Source organism: Panthera tigris, chromosome A1 (assembly GCF_018350195.1).
Source record: "Panthera tigris isolate Pti1 chromosome A1, P.tigris_Pti1_mat1.1, whole genome shotgun sequence".
In the NCBI taxonomy this organism is placed as follows: Eukaryota; Metazoa; Chordata; class Mammalia; order Carnivora; family Felidae; genus Panthera; species Panthera tigris.
The window spans coordinates 35,602,830-35,623,379 of NC_056660.1; the positions used below are offsets into that span (position 1 = coordinate 35,602,830).

Consider the following 20,550-nt stretch of genomic DNA (forward strand, 5'->3'; position numbering starts at 1 on the left):
ACCCAATTCAGAAGACAAGCATAGATCTTTAAAAAACAAATTAGAAGTTACTGAGGATAGGAGATACTCATTTAAAGCCTCCAAAAGACCCATTAAAGTGAATATTTTTACTAACACACACTCTTATCCTTCAAAATGTGACTATATAGGTCCCACTGGAAGCTTTGAGTTCAGTGAAGAAATGTAAAGTGTGCAGATTTTGGAACCAGTCACACATGTTTTCTTCAAGGGAACTTATAAATATTTAAATCTTTACATTAATTCATAGATTCCAGGGTTCCTCCCTTTAGAGCTCTAATATTCCAAAAATCTGGTGAAGCATATGAACCTTGTAAAACTCCTGAGGCCTCTCTTGATCCTCGAGTGCCTGGAATTCTTTTATGCTCAGCGCAGGGTCTCTGCCAAAACCTTTATGAACTCAAACATAGGGAACCTAACATACTTTTGAATAAATAGGTAAATAAGAGAGTAGATTTTACATCCTTTCCTCAAAATTCTATCAAATATTTCAGTTAAGAGAAATCTAAGAGAATGTATTGCAGATTTCTAAGTGGCAAGACTCTGTCTTGTCCTATCACAAGACTCTTCCCACAATTCAGTATCTCAAAAGACTGAATTTCAAAGACAAAAAACAGCTGTGAACCAGATTATAATTATGGTCAAGATTATAGGTTGCTAAAGCTTCTTAAAGCTTAAATCATAACACTTGCTACAATCAGAGAGGGCAAGAATAATCCAGGAATGGATTACATCATAATATGAATGGCATAAATTCTGGACTTTTCAATATTATACTTTAAAATGTGTTTAATAATTAAAAGAGTATATATATATATTTTTTTTTTTCCATATATTCAGCTAAAGCAAAAAAGACAAACAATATCCTTCTCCATGAAAATGTGATTCTGTTATCTCTAAACAGGAATAGTGTATGCTATACCTATTATTTTCAAAACAGGCAACCTTATTCAAGTCACTGAACGGTTATACCCATCTGCAACATCAATGCTACTACCTATGTGATAGGGTTGTAGTTAAGATTAAAGGGCCAAATTTAGAACACAGAAAGGTAATCAGTAATTATTAACCAATGCAATTAAATTTGAAATCCCATTTAGCACGTGTTCTGTCATATATAAATAATACTAAAGTCAATTATTCAACTTTGAGATAGATATTTAAGCTAACTTATTATGACTGACTCATCTAAAAAGAATTCTATGTAAAGGGCGCCTGGATGGCACAGTCGGTTAAGTGTCCAACTTGATTACAGCTCAGGTCACGACCTCACAGTTCCTAAGGTCAATCACCGCATCTGGCTCCACACTGTGCGGAGTCTGCTTCGGATTCTCTTGCTCCCCTCTCTCTCTCTGACGCTCCTCTGCTCACTCCCTCTCTCTCTTTCCCTTAAAATTAAAAACAAACAAAAAAAAAAAATCCATTTGAATTGGTACTTCTCCAGGACCCCTAACAAGGCTGTTTAGAGTCTAGACTAGGAATTTGTAATCTGGGTCATAGACACTTTTCAAGAAAATCTATGTTTTTCACATCACAGAGAATATAATTTTTTTGTCATTATCTAAGTTAATAATGCTTTGAAGCCAGACAATGTTCCTTTAAGGGGGAAAATTCCCTGAAATGCCTGTATCATGTAACAGTCCCCCAAATCTCAATAGTCTAATCATGCACACACATACACATACACGTAAATTATCTCTAATTCAGACTGCATGTCCATTACACATCAGAAAGACAGAGCCCTGATACTTGTGATCTTCTCATCAGGGTGATAGACACCATTGTGACTGCCATACAGGGTGCAGGGGAAAGGGCACTGGAGTTTCTCACACCACCAATAAATGCTCCCACACAAAAGCTATCTCATCTCCGCTTATACTATCATTGGCCCAAGCAAGTCACATGATGACATCTAACTTCAAAGGTATCAACTTGTGCCCCAGAAACAGAGAGCAATATCTTGGCCAATAGCATTAACGTCTACACACTATCCATGTGGATCTTGGCATACCTACACTGCAGAAAAGGGGTGGCCCTCTGTCAGAGTAAGCAGGAAAGAAAGGAGATCGCAAAACTTTCACAAAAGGAATGTCAACTCTGTCTTTCACACTTACTGCCTCTAACATAATTCCCTCTTTAATCAATAGCATGGATCTTTATCCTCTCACCAAAGAATTTTTGTTCCAATACTTGCTAAAAGCTCTCTTGAGGCATGTAATAATTGAAAGGAAGACTAAAAGCCATGTTAACTTTTCATGCCTCTAGATTCTCCACATTGCATCCCTCTCATAACATCAGAAAATAACATACATATCCTATTATCTCAGTTCCAAGCAAACTATCTTTGATGTATTTAAGTTGCAGTTAGAAATGAGTTAGAAGCAAAACTCTTTGCCCTCTTCTCCCATTCAGTCAGAAAGACAATTCAATGCTAAGTATTTAGCTCCTGTAACAGTAATTAAATCTAAAATATTTCCAGTCATTACTTTTGAGGAAAGGCTTTGAACTGCTCACATGGGATAATGGAATTCATTTTTCTCATCATCCTAATTTCCATTAATATTCCAACCTCTTTTGTGTGTGATCAAGTATCAAAAATAATAGAGATTCAGAGGTATAAAAGAAATAATCCACTACTATTTTTTAAAATATGATGTTGTCACCCAAATTCCTTGTTATTTATATGCTTAGACAAAGGATAGCCTTTTTTTATTCAGCTATACAACATATACTTTCATTCTAAATCCTTTCCTTAGCTTTTTTCCTAAAGTACATTACATTTTGAAAAATTTAACCCATCATTTGCTTAAATGAATTATCTTTGAAGTTATTATGCAAATAATAAAATATTAAAATAACATAAAATGAAAAACAAGTCATAAAGAAATAATTTAAAGGAACCACCTCCAGTGTTTCGCTAATGTAATAGTATTGAAGTTTGATACGTACAAAGGTTCTGGGCAATTTTAGAATCTAAAAATTTAAGCTCTTTAATTTTTTTCTTAATAGCTTTCTTCTCTTCCAAATCTTCCTCTTCTCTTCTCTCTGTAAAAGCAAGGATAGATCCATGTGAGTAAGGCATTCAGCAGCAAAAGGACAGTTTGTGAACTATTATCAAAGAATATAAAAAAGATACAAATCTTTTAAAGAACATGGATATAAAAATAATAGACATCCCAAGGCCTGTTTCAGATAGGCACTGGTGGTTCTTCTGCTAGAAAAACTAAGAGTAAATACGTGAAGGTCTAACAGAAAAACTAAAAATAAAACTGATTGCATTATTTTAACCAATACCATTGGGCATAACAATGAGAACACTTAGCTCATATGAACAGTATACAGGACACAATTACAGAAATAGACTTACACTTAGGGTAAGTTAAGAAGTTAGCTCAAAGAGTGCTAAGCAAACACACACAGCTATTTTATGTCTGATATACCATGCTTATTTAAAAATATAGCTCATACTAAACCAGAAGAGTAGATGGTTTATTATTTGTTTTCCAAATCTATAAAAACAGTCAAAATTTGATACTTAGCTTACATTATCTGAGTGTTTTAAAATCAATAAATGCATCTAGCCTCCCTCTCCTTAGTAAAAGAATAACAGAATAAGCATCACGCTAAACACGAATCTATGACCTGTCCTCACAGCAAGGTATAGGATAGTCAAAATTAAGATCTGTAACATCCTATCATCTTCCTTCTCCTTTGTGTTCATGGATAGCTCTTCCGGTCAAGGCCAATCATACAAAATTAGGATCTTGATAATAAAGAATAATGGAGCAGTGTTTGTTAGATATGTACAAATAAATCACTAATACTGGGGAAATAGCTTCTAAAAGAATCTTCAAACATATAAGAGGGCACATTATGTTATTTTCTACCAAAAAAGCCTATTATATGTTTTGTTACATAGTTTGAGGGATCAAATTTTATATTTTTTCTAAATATTAATTATCTCTATCATTTTATTAATAATTATCTTTTTCAACCAATTTTATATTACACTTTTATCCCACATTTGTTTTTCTGGGTTTTTCATTCTGTTCCACTGCTCTAAGTACTACTCCTGGTCAACTATCATTCTGTCTTAAGCACTGCATGATATATCTTTTTTAATTGAATGTTCAAATCATTTTTCCCTTTCTACATTTTCTTTCCTTTTCTCCTTCATTTATTTTTCTACATGAACTTTAGAGTAATTCAAAAGTTCCAAAAATAAAATTCATTTGAATTGCATTTGACTTGCAAGGCATTTATAAATAGATTCAAGGAGATTTGATATGTTGACAATTTTTCAAAATTCCTAGTCATCAACATGACATGTGTTTATAATTATTCAACTTACCACAGTGATCTTCCTAGGCAACCTATATACTCACTGTTACTATTAGGTGTCCTAAGTAAATCCAAATCATACTCTTAAGTATGGGGATGGGAAGTGGAGGGAGTGGTTAATTCTACCTTTCCCCACTATAGTTTGTAACTAGTTATGGCTGGTATATAAAAACTACTAAATTTTGCATACATGCTTATCATCAGTAACTTCACTTATACTTTCATTCAAATGAATATTAAGCACCAATTAAAAGGGGTTGTGCTAGGCAATACAGATACACTGTTAGACAAAATAGAGACATCCTGACCTCACAGAATAGGGGGAAAAAAAGAGTTACAGAGAGGGAGGGAAGCAAACCATAAGAGACTCTTAAGGACCTAGAATAGAGTAAGGGTTGATGGGGGGAGGGGGAAGTAGGTGATGGGAATGGAGGTGGGCCCTTTTTGGGATGAGCACTGGGTGTTGTATAGAAACCAATTTGACAATAAATTATATTTAAAAAAATAAATAAAGACCAACAGCAGTAAATTCAAAGCAAATGCCAATTACAATGCATGGATATATATGTAACATTTTATTAGAAACCACAGCTAAATAAAGAAGAATCCCATAACCCATACTTATCAGGGACAGTCTTCATGTAATAAATATCTAATCAAAAGCTTGAAGGGGAAAAGGAGTTAGGTAGGAGAGAAGATTTTGGGGTGGGAGGAGGAAGGATCAGATTAGGAAAGGATAGTATTTGGAGATCTAAAGGTGCAAGAACTGGAAGGGTACAGAAAGAAGAGAGAATAATAAGAACAGAGAATATTGAGTAGAAGTAAATGACACCAGAAAGTAGCAGGGACCACATCATGCAAAACCTTTTAGGCCAGGTTAAGACGTCTGGATTTTATCCTCCAGACAATGAGGAGCCACTGAGATTTAAGTATGTGACAGATATCAAAATAACTGCATTTTAGAAAAAAACTCAGGCTATGGAAAGAGTGGAAAAGTACGAGGGTAGGAGGTCAAGACAGAGGGAGTTACAGAAATCCAAAGGAGAAAAAATGGTGCCCTCACCTGAAGCAGCAGAAACTGGGATGGACAGAAGGGATGATTTCCAAAAGGAGAATCCAGCCCACATCTGTCTCCTGAATTCCAGAGTGAATACCAGGGGTCTACTTTCAACATCTCTACTTAGATGTCTAAGGGGCACCTTGAACGTCACATGTACACACACACCCTCCACACTTTCTCATCTCAAAAAAATGGGAATGCTCTTGTTGCAACTGCTGAACTCAAAAAGCTTGAAGTCATCCTGTTTTCTGCTACTTCCCAGTTGACTCTAACTCAAAAATGTTCCTTGAGATAAGCACTCCTTACCATCTCCCCAGCTACTGCTTTTCCTATCATCCTTTCTCACCTGGTTCATAACTGCCTTCAACTCATCGCCCACCTCCTGGTTTGACTGACTGCAATCTCAATCTCTTCACCACAAGGCAGCAAAAGAATCCTGCTTTCCCTTACTGCCTTATATGGAATAGCAACTCCCACCCAGTATTCCCAATCACCATTATGATACCTATTTTTCTCCTCCAAAGCACTTACTCTTGGCATACTATCAATTTACCATTTGTCTTTCTTCCCCTCATTCCAAAAAAAAGTGTTTTAAAATGTAGCAACTTTGTTCATCATTATATCCTTAGCACCAAGAGTATGGTCTGAAACATACATAGCAGGTATTCAGTAAATATCTGTGGGATGTAGGTTTGTATGTGTGAACCTGCACACAAAAGGGAAAAAGAGAAGGGCACTCGGGGCAACCAGGCAGCTGATAATGGTGTTTATTTGATTCATCAAGAAATGAAAAACATGTTTAAATACTCAAGTTTTAAACACGTTGTGCTTGAGAAGCTCTTGTACATCCACACAGTCATGTCCAAGAGGAGGCTGTATGTACAGATGTGGAAAAGAGAAACCTGGAATGGAGATACAGGGCACAGTCCTACCAGTTAGTCCACTCGCTGTCATAGATTTTTCCAGTTACCACCAAAAATGACACATTTGTCACCTTACTCCTAGTAGTTAACAGAATGAGACAAAAGGTTTACAATTTTCAGATGAAGGCTAATAAAAATTATGTTAGTAGACTTCCTCTCCATAACCTGACCAAATGGCAATCCTCTACTTTTTAGAAAATGTACATTTTTTTTATCTTCATCAGGAAAAAAAAAAAAAAATCCAGCATTTTTGTTTTAATCAGTTCATTTCTCAACACCAATTTCCTTTGACATTCTGAAAAATTTTCTAGCCTATTTAAAGAAAAAAAGTCAAAGAAACTAATAATTTTAAGCATGTTCTGACCATCTACTAGGCATTGCCCTGAACACTTTGTTACACTCCCTCGCATAATTCTCATCAGTACTCATACTACAGCTATCACCATAATCACAGTGAGAAAAAGAATGCTTAGGGCAAGTGGGGCGCCTGGGTGGCGCAGTCGGTTAAGCGTCCGACTTCAGCCAGGTCACGATCTCGCGGTCCGTGAGTTCGAGCCCCGCGTCAGGCTCTGGACTGATGGCTCGGAGCCTGGAGCCGGTTTCCGATTCTGTGTGTCCCTCTCTCTCTGCCCCTCCCCCGTTCATGCTCTGTCTCTCTCTGTCCCAAAAATAAATAAAAAACGTTGAAAAAAAAAATTTTTTTTAAAAAGAATGCTTAGGGCAAGTAACTTCAAGCAGCAGATCTGAAGACAGTGATCACAAGACTTCCTCTCCAATATTCCTTCCTCTAGTTTCAAAATATGTTAGGTGTCACATTAAAATAACAAAGTGGGGGAGGGGGAGATAACCAAGTAAGCTTGACCACTTCAAACTCCAAATCAGAGGCTGAAATAATTTTAACTAATTCTGCCTTTCCATAAAAATGACAAATTAGATTCTTACTGAGTTTAACGTATCAGCATTCCCATAATGCAATGAAATTATGGTTTTCTCCTCTCTTCTCTATTACTATATAGCCAAAGGACGATTGGGAAAAGATGCAACTGAAATAGTAAGCAGAATACAGACCAAAGGATATGAAGCAGTAAAGCTTTCTGAAAAGAACAAAAGCATTAAAAAAACAACAGTAGAAATCAGATAATCACTCCATGAGCCAAATAGACTGATTTGGATAAAATCTTAACCACGAAAAAAAAAAGTTTTTAAGTAATGTTGAACAAATAAAATGAAGCCAGCTAACAGACTGCCTCAAATCAGTGTGATAGCAGTGAAGATGCTTATACAAAGGTCCTGATGAAGCAGGATCTAAATGTTGGCAACAATGATAAAGATGCATTCAAGAGGAATAAGAACAAAGGACAATGTCTAGTGGAAATGAAATTCATACACAAGGTCCTATTTCATTTACCTCTGCTCACATCATTTCTGTGAGACACAAGCCACGACACAGTGCAGAGACCCGCAGGGGAACTTGGGCTTGGCATCTGCCACCAGGTCCTGCATCCCCAGCTCCCACCACCGAAACTCAGCATGGCTTACATCCCTCATCTAAGACCTGGGGACACACTGGACCTCTAAGATGGGCCATCAGAAGGCAATAGGATGATAATCACCTCTCTCAGCCTCCGCAGTGACAAGGAGATAAGGGACAAGAATCAGAGCGCCTAACCACAGCTCACGAGCCAATAGGAGAACACTTTTTGGGCTCCTCCCATCCACTGGTAGAGCTCCTCTTCTAAGGCTATTCTAAAAAAAACTTTCACTAAAACACTAGATTTTCTCAAGTGTAAGACAAAACTCTGAAACATAAAGTCCAACTATTAGGGCCATCTGTACTTGTGATCTAGCTTTTTTGCCATTAGAGGTCTGTGTTTAATCTTATTTCCTAGAGAGGTTGTGTAAGGCGGCATTTTTCCAACAGAAGATTAATACTGTTCAAAAATCGTTCTGATCACTAACACAGCATATGCCGCATTTTATGAGTGTTTTATGTCAGAATGGAGTCAAAGATGACAAAACTTTCTATGTTGCCAAGAGCCATGAACTGAAAAAGTGTTTTTTTAATTACATTTTTCTCTTTATTCTTTTTCTATTTTCAAAGTTTCAAAAATAGCAGCAAAATTTTATAAAGAAATTTCCTTTCAGGATCTTTGCTTTCATACTAAATTTTCCATTAAAAATCCTAATTCCATGGTACATGGTTATACAGTTTATTCCAGTTCATTTTGCATTGTGCTCCAATCAGATTGATTAAAATGGGATCTTTTTTTCAGGAATGAGATTCACATATTCTCTCATACATTGTTTTCTCACTGCAAAAAATTCTAGAATATTCAGTTATCGGTGTGTAAGCAGCTAGTCTCCACTAAAGTAATACCACACAAAAGGCAACACCACAGGCTTCTCGTTCCATAATGGAGTATTCTAAGTCAATGAATGCTACTAGTAATTGTTTATTCTTTTTTTATTGGTGCTTCCTGGAATGTATCTCATGTCACTATGTTTGTAAAATACTACACGTTTCAATTTTTTCCTGGTATTCATTTAGCACAAATGCTATTAAATTGTACACGTTAGATGTTCACAGTAAATTACCTTTGTTCATTAGATTACACTAGCCTTGAGAGGATAAAAGGACATGTACCAGATTAAATATGCATTCTTTGTGACACTCAGAGAAGCCAATAAAATCAAGTCAACTATAGAAAAAAAAGCACGCATATATCATGTATTTAGGAAATGACAACTGAGGCCTAGCACAGTCTGAATTCATATAGGGTAAAAGGTGGGGGCCAGAAGACATCTACAAAGTCAAGATTATTTGCATTAATTGCAATTGTTTTTCTTCTTACTTTCTAACTGCCAAGGTTCTAATGGGCTAATAAAAAGTATCAAGATTTTATAAGGTCCAGATTTTGGAAGAACAGTCCTTGAATATGAAGTTTAACTACCTCATTCTACTAATGAGGAAACCTGAGCACAGAGTTTATGAGTTACCTGCCCATGGTCACACAAAGGGCTAGGTGGTGGCCAGCTCTCGGACAATGGCACTGACCACCACACCACAGGCTAAGAGCAGCCTCCGAGGCAGGGAATCCCCATGAGGAAAGTAGTCTACAACCCAGCACATAAGAGAAAGATAACTCCCTAAGGTTTTCATTGACACTGGATAGAATTTTTCCTCACTGTCCATGTTCAGTGGGAGAGAAAGTGGGAAGGTGAATGGACCTGGGGGAGCAAAGAGAAATGCTTGGTTTCCTGAGTACAATGAGCAAGATTTAACACTATGGAAAATTATACATAGTTCCTAAAGGGAAAAATTAAGGATTCACCCATCACTACTTCAAATGGTAGCTAACCGAATACGATTCAGTTACCCAGCAATATATTGTGAATAGACTGGACCTGAAAACCTCAAGTGTCAGAATTAGAGGATAATCTAATAGCTGGGAAAGGAAAATAGATTTCTAAGAGTTACCACTACTAGTATCTGTGATAGGAGAATATTATTTCAAAGAAGATTTAGGCAGCTTGAAGGCAGAAGATATGGAATATATAGAAGAAAAGTGAAAACTTGGAATGAATTATTTTTTAAGTTGGCAATACCCCCTTGGCAAAATGTCAAAGTAAATGCTTTGGTATTGAAAACCATAATAGTATAAATAGCTTTAGTCATATCTGATCTGTCAAACCCGGTTTTAGTATTTCTAGGCACATAAATAAATGACTATGTACCTAACTACACAGAAAATAAACAGAGAAACAGGCTATCTTTCTATTCAAATATTAATATATGACTGCCATAACTAATCAGAGTATTTTACTAGCAAAGAGATGTGTGCTTGGCAATTTCAGGCTAAGAAGAAGAAGAAGAAAAGCGGCTAATGCACTAACTAAAATACTGAGGAATAGATTATTTCAACTACAGCAATCATCAAAAGTGTAGCAAACAAATGCATATTTCTTTTTATCCGACATTCTATTTTAGTAACCAATGTCACAAAACAAATAGTCTTGAAGGACTTTTCTGTATAACTCAAGTCTTACACAAACAGGGAGAAGGATTTCACTATTTCACAAATCCTCAATTAGAGCTGTATCTAATTCTTTTTAATGTTTTATTTTTTTAACCATTACTACATGTACAGAAGAATCATTCAAGTCCTGGGATTACGGTCTATAAAAAACTTGAAACATACTTCAAAACCAAGTCAACAGAGTTGAACAAAAAATATGTTTCCTCCCTTTTTATTCCCATATGGAATAACAAAGCGATCAAGACAGGTTATAAAAACTGCTGCATCTCTAAGGACCTTTTTGCAATCACAGAACTTAGCGATTTTGCTCATTTCAAAAGTATTAGCACCACAAACTAAAAAAATGATGTTCTTGAGGTCCCCTTGTGTGTAAACACTCCCTTATAACTAAGACTGAGATAACAGAAAAACAGGAGCTCAGACCAAAGAAAATATCAATATCCTCCAAATTCATATATTCAACAAAATGTTTTAATAAGCTGTACGCTGGGGAGAAAAATAACCCAGTCAGTCAGGTCTATTTGTCATGCGTATCTTGGCGCTAACTGTTATAATTTAATTTCAAACTGACATGAGCTTTGATTAGATGGACGAAAGGTGTCAGAGGGGAAACTAAAGGAATCAGGAAATGGTTAAAAATTCAGCCCCAAAAACATGGAGGCCTAGTGTCACATGATCTTTATTGGTTCATCACAATTCATAGAAACATCATAAAGGTTTTTTTTATTATGTATCCTCAAAGTCTCCCCACTGTAAGTACCCGCACCCTTGGAATTCTTCCATGTTGTGGTTTCTCAGTCATAGAATAATACATGTACTCATAAAATATAATTTTTCTACTAACTACTGTTTTTCCCAGTGCAACCTAGTCCCATATATCCTCAGCTAATGTTAGCATGTGAAAATATATCCCTGCTAAAAGAAATTACAGAGCAAAGACTCTAAAAGTTAATGCATGGCATGCTAATGCATACACAAGAGAATGTACCAAAGGGGGAAAAAACTTATTATAAAAAGAATGAGAACTTAGTGTACATTCCTAATTTAAAAGGAGGATTAAATCCAAATGAGGACACAGGTAATTCAGGATATCTAGCATGCTGTAGAATGGAAAGACTTAATAAGCCAACTTATTAGTATTTGTACACACAGTGCTAAGCAACTTGGGAATAGAAAAGGTAACAATAAATTGTATTAACTAACAGATAAGAAGGAATGCCATACTACACAGTGAGCAGACCATCCCTGGTGTATCAGAGGGTGAGGAAAACAAGGACAGAATTTCATCAAAATGGCCAGAGTGATTATCTACACCTTGAGAGAAGAAATGTGATCAGACATAAAAACGACCATTATTCCAACGTAATGAGAGAGAATTTCAGGCTTAAGAAGCAGAATTTTATAATGATCTTAATTAGACTCAATGACAGCATGCCTGTATTCCTCAGGATCTTGTATTTTTTGCAACAAACTAACCAGAATGTGGAGTGTCAATGTCTATTTCCAATTAACATTTTGTTTTAGTATTAGAAAACTAAAGTTGCTACCCCTCTCCTGCCATAAGAACCACGGACTTGCTGCCACTTATGGGCTTATTAGCATTGCCCTAGGAAAGGAGTTATACACATCATCTCCGGTCAAAAAATAATGTGTGTGTGAGTATGTGTACGTGTGTAAAAGAGGAGGAAGTAGAATACTAGTTATTTGTTCAACTCAACATTTATTATATGGTCTTTCTGATAAGTAGTTCTCCTGTCCTTCCAATTTCATGTTCCCATCACTGATAGTTCAGTTGAAAATTCAAGTCATTTCCCCAATTTCTTAGTTATTAAATCTTTAGTCCTGGGAGATCAAAGATGCTCCCAGCTACTATTCCAGATCATCCTGGCACCTAAATGGTCTACCTAATTATAACTCCATTCTTTGACTAGCCTATTTTCTAGAATCAACTAGCTTGGGCACTTTTCTATCCCACAACCACCTGAACGTAGGATATTTCTGTTTTTGTTTTAACCTGGGCGTTTGATACTTATCGAGATTATCATCCCTTCAAGCTAGATCTCATACTATGTAGATCCTACATAGTCATACAAACTTCTTGGCTCATGTTCAGACCTCTTTTCCAGGTACCACCTTTCCCACATGCAACCCAAATGTCCCACATGTACCTTTCAACCACTGGGAAGTGGTTAAGGGAGTAGCAGGTTCATGTACACTAGGATTAGGGAAATGCTTTAAAAAAAAAATGATACTTATATGGGCAAGAAAGGAATGGGGAGTTGGTGTTTAATGGGTACAGAGTGTCAGCAAGAAAGGTGAAAAAGTTCTGGAGATGGACGGTGGTGATGGTTGTGCAAAAATATGAGTGTACTTAATATCATAGGCCTGTAGGCTTAAATGTGGTTTAATTGATAAAATTTTATGTTACGTAAATTAACCATGAAAAAAATAGAAACAAAAATACAAGGCTGGATTTCAAACTACTTTTTTTTTTTTAATGGTTTATTTATTTTTGAGAGACAGAGTGCAAGGTGGGGGGGGCGGGGGCAGAGAGAGAGGGAGACACAGAATCTGAAGCAGCAGGCTTCGAGCTGTCAGCACGGAGCCTGATGCGGGGCTCGAACTCATGAACCACAAGATCATGACCTGAGCCAAAGTCTGACACTTAACCAACTGAGCCACCCATGCACTCCAAACCACTTGCTTTTTTAATAATGTTAGTTTGACCTCTTTTTGATTTAGAAATGAATGTAGGGATTAGGTAATTTTTTTAATGAAAAGACATAAATCTAAGTGACCCCAAATTCTCAAACCAGATCAAACTGGGATCATTTAAAATGCATGTGGTCTTTCCCAAGAGCTGCTGAAGGACAGGGATGTGTTCATTCACCACACACTACACCTCAAACATGGACAACTAGTTTGACTGCTTATCTGACGGCACAGACAATGCTGCTACAGAAGAACCTTTCCTCTCTTATCTCATTCGGAATTACCTCTCCAAATTGCACAAGGAGTTTACTTCTTGGCAATTCTGTGTTTCGAGAGCCTAATCACATTTCCATTTCCTTGAATGTCGCAGCGCAACTCTTAAATTTCTGCGACTATGGCAGCCCAGGTCAACTCTTCTGTCAATAGGGATGACAAGTGAGGAAGCAAGGGTAGTCTTTTACATGAAAGGAAGATCTTAGTTCCTCTTTCCACCCTCTTCTTGCTCCTCCGCTTTAAAAGGTTCAGCATGGAGTACGGCCCTCTCATCTTTTATTTCCTTACCTACTGAAGAGTCAGCACAGGTAAGACAGCCTGACATTTTCCAAGCACTGAAACTGATCCTCTCATCTCCTTGGTCTTTGCCCCACATAGGCAGCTGGCACATAAACTATCGTGCTGAGTTCTAGCAAAGGAGACAGCCTTAGGCCTTTGGTATATTCAGACAAAAGCCATGTTAACAATAAAATGGTACTTTATCTTCCTTTGTTGTGGATCCCTGTACATATATCTGACCAAGGAAAAAGGAGGGCCTGAACCAAGACAGGATTCAGAAATCCCCTGATGTTTTACAATCCCCCAAACTCCCATAAATACTTCTAAGAATTTAAGATAAGCAACATTTCCACCTCCTTCTTAATGTTCATATTTAAAAGTTACAGGTTTTTCTTATAAAACCATCATTTTCCAGTATCTTCCAGCCTCCCTCGCAAAAACATCTTATCTTTAGCACACTAACCAAATGCGCTATGAAAAAGAAGAAAGTACTTAAGAGAACCATTCTGTGAAAGGGAATGGGAAGAAACTTTTCATTAATGGGAGTGCAGTAGCTTAAATCTTATTAGAAAATCTCACTTTAAACTCAATTACTTCACATTATGTTGAGCCACCTGACACTTGAGCAGAGAAGCATTAACACCATGGTAGAGAACAATCCTTACCGGAAACGAAATATCCCTTACTGTAAACTACCCTGTCTTACTAATTAAAAACTATCTCTGGTTTAAATGCTTCATGAAAATGTCAGACAGTAAAATTTACTGTTCAAAAGACATATACCAATAAGCCAATGCAGAACTGGAAATGAAATACTAAACAGAACATTTTTGACATCTAGAAACACGCATTAATTGGGGACTCTGGTGCATGTCAAAATTCCTAATCTTTAAAATGTTTTCATAAATCATAACAATATTCTTATTATGTTACTTATTTTTTACCCAAAAAACATGGAATCCATATTTCAAATGATTACTTGAAATTCTCAAAACTTCAAATCCTTTCTCCCCCATTAAAATGAATAGTAAAATATCACCTAATAAAAATTTTATTTTACTGTAAGAAAACTAAAGCAGAGAGTAGCTAAGAGTCTGTCAAATGGACACCAGGACTCTAGACTTCCATGTTTGTGCTTTTTACACTCCAGATACTTGATGATCCTGGTCATTCAGAGCCTATCCGGCTTATCAGTAGAAACTACAAATGTGACGAGATGAGAACTGAATGGAATTAAAGGCAGAATGACTAAGATTCATTCCACCCTGCAGAGAAAGTACAGCCTGGTAACAATTGGAGATGCTGATGATTAATTTTTTTTTTTTTTTTTTTTTCCTATCTGGAGATTTTTCCCATAGCCTTGCCATTTCAGGATCAATGGCATTTGCTTCCTCTAGCAGAAAGATAACGCTCGGAGTAAGAGGTCATTCCTCAACACTGAGCGTAAAATGAAGTTTCTGTTAATATCTACACTGAGACAATAGTCTTGAAAGCTATGTGGTTCAATTCGAGAGCTGGGTACTTACAGGGAGAATGTGTTGAAATGAGCCCACAACATTTTCCTTTAACTATGTAAAACAGGACAGGATTCCACTGTGCAAAGGGAAGATGCAGAATAGAAGGTAAGGACGAACACAAGGAAGACAAAAAGAAGGTCTTGGACCAAAAGAAAACTTGCAGAAGATTAGAGGAGGTAAGATCAGAATTTAGACCCAACCACACAGGGTGTGCTCCCTTCTTCCTCCCACAGATAGAAAAGGGCTGTGGGAGAAGGGTCTGAGATAAAAGAAGACAGAAGAGGGTTTGGAAACCTAAGAACAGAGAGTATTTGCACCCAGCTTCCTGTCTGGGCCGCCAAAGGAAGAATGGCCTTCAACCAATGTGCAGCTAGTTCTGGAAAGCAAAAGTGATGCACAACATGTTTAGGCAGCAAGCGCACCTACCTACAAGACTATCTTGCTCTGTGAAGAGGTCAACAGGAGACATGCCACTGCTGAAGAGTCGGTGTACGTGTCATTTTCAGAAGTAAATGCTACATTACACTAGACTTTGCAAATAATAGAGAAATTCACATTGGATATAAATTTCCCTGCAATTCCAGTAGGAAAAAATATACTAGTGGCAAGTATTACATTCCAAATTCTAAGAAGTCAGTGAGGACTGCAAACACTTTTCTCACTACAAACACATACAAATGCCCAAAAAGGAACATATTAAAACATGCATTTCTATGAAGTTATATCATACTTGACATCCAACGATTTAAAATTTAAACTCTTATCCCCATACTTAGTCCTCTTTACTTGGTTACTTGTATACTCACAATGCTTTCTCACCTTTTCGCAGGCTGCTCCTTCTAAGCCTGAGGAAGATGTATGCAACTTGCACTACATCAATTACTTCTACCCTCACACTTGAGCAAACATTCTTCAGGACAACCATTACACAGATTCCTTTCATTACAAATGGGTGTCCCTTTTGATCACCGGCACCATTTGGAATAATTAACTATCGAATACTCTGCTTTCTGAAAGCAGTTTGCTGAATTAATGGAAGCCTGTGTATGTAATATACTTGACGAAAATTTCTTTCACTTTGGAAAGCTAAGGTCATTTCTAAGCAGTGACTGTTTAAAAATCAAATAAATGACTCACATATCTTGTTACAATTTTTGAGATTCATTTACATTGGCTAAAGCAAAGTCTCCTTTTTACTTCCCGGTTAAACGTGTAAAATATGTATTTAAAAACAACAACAACAACAAAAACTTAGCACACTAGTCCTGCAAATTGTCCTATGATTCTGGAAATGTTTTCTAGGAAAAATAAATTGCTAAAAATCACTGTACAACAATTCAAATAATAAACCAAAGTTTCCTTTACCTTACTACATGTTATTGTAAATATTCCTCCAAAGAAAACTACTGGTAACAACAGTTACTGGTAACAAAAGCTACTATTGGTAGCCTTCTAAAAGGCTTCACATAAAATATAAATATACATATATAACTGTTTATGTAAACACCAACACCTAAAATCCACTCTCATTTTATAGATATGTAACTGAGGCCTGGAAAACTGCCCTTCCCAAAGCCAAAGAACTACTACCTAAGTGACAGATTCAAGACTAAAACCAGACTCTGGATTCTCATCTATTCTATTCTCACTGTACCAAACTCCACTTTTGGAAGGACACCCAGAGCAATGAAAACGCTAGTCCAGCAATGAGACCACTAGAATTGCAATAGTTGTCAATACCAGAGTGTCCCCAAGGACTCCTTGGTCACTACAAAGACAATTTTAAGCTGTTTCATTCATTCATTCACTCATTTCATTCATTCACTTGCTCATAAGGCAGTGAGATTTCCAAGGAAAGGCAGAGAAAAGTAAAACATAATGCTGGACCTTCAAGAACATCCATTAAAATTAGAGCAATAATATGTGCAAAGATGAAAAATAGACTATAACATCATCATTTATAGAAAGTGAAACATTTTTTAAGTGAAACATTTTAAAGGAGTCAGACATCTTTTGAAAGAAAACCCATCAGAAGAAAAAGTAGCAGATTTTTGAATGACTAAAAGAAACGAGTCCAATCGAGGGAAAAGATACATGGAAACTCAAAGAGGAAAAAAAAAAAAAATCCAGCTAGACTTATCAGGAAAATCTTCATGCAATAAGTGGTTTTAGGTGTGGGCCTTGAAAGATGAATAGGAGGCGGGATTAGAATGCTTCTCTTTCCCCTCTCTGAAGAGTCACTTTCTATACGTAAATACATTAATTTACATACATATACACAAAGAAGTAAAACACTGTTTTGAATAAGTTTTCTGAGAATGTACAAAAAATCTTGTACAAAACAGAAGAGCTTCTGGCTTTTCCAGTCTCATTCGGCACAAGGCAGTTGAAGAACAAGGAGGGTTTATTTCAAGACTGCCGTTACACACGAACTCATAGTGCATCTCTGAGATACAAGGCAAACGGATCCTCACAGGGAAGAAGAATTGCAATTATGGAATTTAAAGAGGGGAGTTGAGACATTTGATTTCTACTGTCATCCATGCCTTGTATGCAATGGGATTTTGAAAGTTTATTTAAATACGTATTTGGGGCGCCTGGCTGGCTCAGTCAGTAAAGCATGCAACTCTCGATCTCAGGGTGGTGAGCTCAAGTGCCACATTGGGCGTGGGGCCTATTTTAAATGAGTGAATAAATAAATAAATAAAATACATCTTTATTATTTGTCAATGCATAGTTAAGTCAAAGCCACTGCATTTAACACTAACTTGCTTCCAACAACTTTTTTGTGTGTTAGAAAAAAAAAGGGGGGGGGGCAGGCTGTAGTCCTCTACACCTCCTTTTAGAAAGGAGAGAGGCAAAGCATCTAGAAAGAACTTGTCCTTAGCATCAGTCATTGTAGGATCATAGCAGGCCACTTCCTGGCCTTGTAACACCACCCACCCCACATCTGGCAGGCCAGCAAGGCCTTCTACAGTCTTAGCCCACGGCCAGCAGACAGTACAAGAGTGTGCCAAATCTTCCACTGATGCGACCATTCCTTCTGTAGGATTAGCCTTCTCCTTTCCTTCCTGCTTTCCAAAACAATATTCACCCTTCAAAAACACTCAAATGTTTGCTGGAAGCTTTTCCAAACAATGCAGGCCTCAAACCCCATCTCCTGTCATTCTGGCCTCACATGATACTCTCCAGCTTCTGAAGGATTCTAGATTCTTCCCAAACTAAGGGATTTTGAACATACTGTTTCCCACACCTGTAGAACTTGTGCCTTAATTCTTCTGGCAAATTCCTAATTCTCCTTCAAGTCTCCAATTAAATGTGATGTGGACTTCAGAGGCCTTCTGTGACCTCCCTCTTCAGTCTAGCACTTATCACCATAACTTGTTCATCACTTACACGGGACATACAGAAACTGTGGTTGTTTTTCTTTGTCTACTTATTTATTTTCTATCATCTCTATTTGAAAATGCACTACCAGAAGGCAAGAATTTTATTTGTCTTGCTCAGCAGTGCATCCCAGGGGCTAGGATAGGACCTCTCATAGGAGGGGCATCCGGTATTTGTTGTTTGGCTGACTGGCTGGTTGACTGGGCTGCGTGATTTGCCATGACTGATTCAATAACCAAAACCAAAGCCTTTGCTGGCTGATTGATGGCAGATAACCGCAATTGTAGAGTATTACGAAATAGCTAGCCTTGAGGGAGTATGATTTGTATATCCAATTTCACTTGCTGACAGAAAAAAAAAAAAAAAAGCCACACGAGCACTAAGTCTTAAGCACTTAATACAATAGGGATTACGCAGCTCCAAGGAGAAACAGTCTGCAAGCACAAAGCTGCTGGACTGGGAGATAAGAAGGCCCTCTTCTGCGGAGGAATATCAATCTACAGAACAGATGTGGGAGCCAGTGCCAAGAGGCACAGGTAGATACCCATGTCTTATTTCCTTCAGAATTCAGAGTTAATGCATCAGTATTTTGTGTAATTATTATGCATTAGGGTTACCAGGAAAAAATCCTATAAATTCAATTTTACAAAGCAAGCCTCACATATTAAAAATATGCTTATATAAAAAATAGAGAACACTCTAGCTTATGATTGAAATCTCCTAAATAGGCATTGAATTACAGGGTGCCATCTCCATAGGACACATATAGAAAATATCTGAGTGGTAAATAACTCAAACACGACCAATGATGGTTCTACTGGCAACGGTTTTAGGTCGTTGTTTAGCCATCGCATTTTTCATCTATTAAATGATAAATGATCACTACAGATCATACTGACTTTACAATTCTGTGTTTACCTAATGAACATTCCCACTTTTTCTATTTCCATTATAAGACGCAAAGCACTATGATCCCTCTGTATTGTCCTCTCAGCTAAAATAGGTTAAAAACAAACATGTGTATAACATTTTATACTTTACAAAGCAGAAGTGCCAGTTGGAACATCGAACTCTGGATTATTAATAATGGGTAAAATGATATAATGATAAGGAAAAAAAGCCTCATCAAGACTCCTTAACATTGTTCCTTGCATTGTCATCCCCCCCTTTTATCTTTTATTTTTTTTAATTTGAGATACAGCGAGCGAGCACATGAGCAGGGGAGAGGGACAGAGGAAGAAAGATAATCTTAAACAGGCTCTGCACTCAATACGGAGCCTGACATGGGGCTCAATCCCACCACGCTGAGATCATGACATGAGCCAAAATCAAGAGTCAGGTTTTCAACTGAGTGACCCACCCACCAAGGCATCGCCTTGCATTGTCATTTATTAACAACAACAACAACAAAAATGCATTTGAAGTTCATGTTCAATATATACCATGGGAAATGCAATGTTCACAAAAATCAACTCCAAAAATTCCTAATGAATACAGATGCAGCTGATTTTAATTAGCATACAAACAACAAATGCTGAAAAAGCACTTGGGTCATCATTTAAAAATACATGCAAACAAGACACCAAGACAAAGAACATGTTGCTGATGAGAACTGGACCAGGCTTGTCAGCTTGAATAGCTATTGTGTATAATATTTTAATTCGATCATACTTAAAATTGCAAAGCTATTATTCTAAAAACATAAGTACATAATAGACATGTGTTTCCTTTCAAACTATACCACCATCAACAGGCACAACTTTAAAATAATGTGTAACACAAAATGAGAGAATTTGAAAATCTGGGGCAACAGAAAGAAAAAGAAAATTGTAAAATAAAACTGATGGTGAAGTACAGAGCTGCACCAGAGGTCAACAACACTGCGTCTATTATTCAGCAGAAACACAGAATTTGCCTTTAGATACCATGTTAATGTTAAATCAAGAACTGTCAATCAACACCATTTGTTTGTAATCCCTCATCAGAACCCATTGCCTCCATCC

At 37.0% G+C, this 20,550-nt stretch overlaps 1 protein-coding gene across 1 annotated transcript in view; it reads right to left on the reverse strand.

Annotated features, from left to right (window-relative positions):
- The window catches only part of DIAPH3 (diaphanous related formin 3), a 503,867-nt gene that overhangs the window by 281,699 nt on the left and 201,618 nt on the right, over positions 1-20,550 (reverse strand). The window contains exon 18 of the mRNA XM_015536788.2: positions 2,968-3,063. Within this exon, the coding sequence (XP_015392274.2) occupies positions 2,968-3,063 (96 nt within the window). The remainder of the gene's footprint in view (positions 1-2,967; positions 3,064-20,550) is intronic.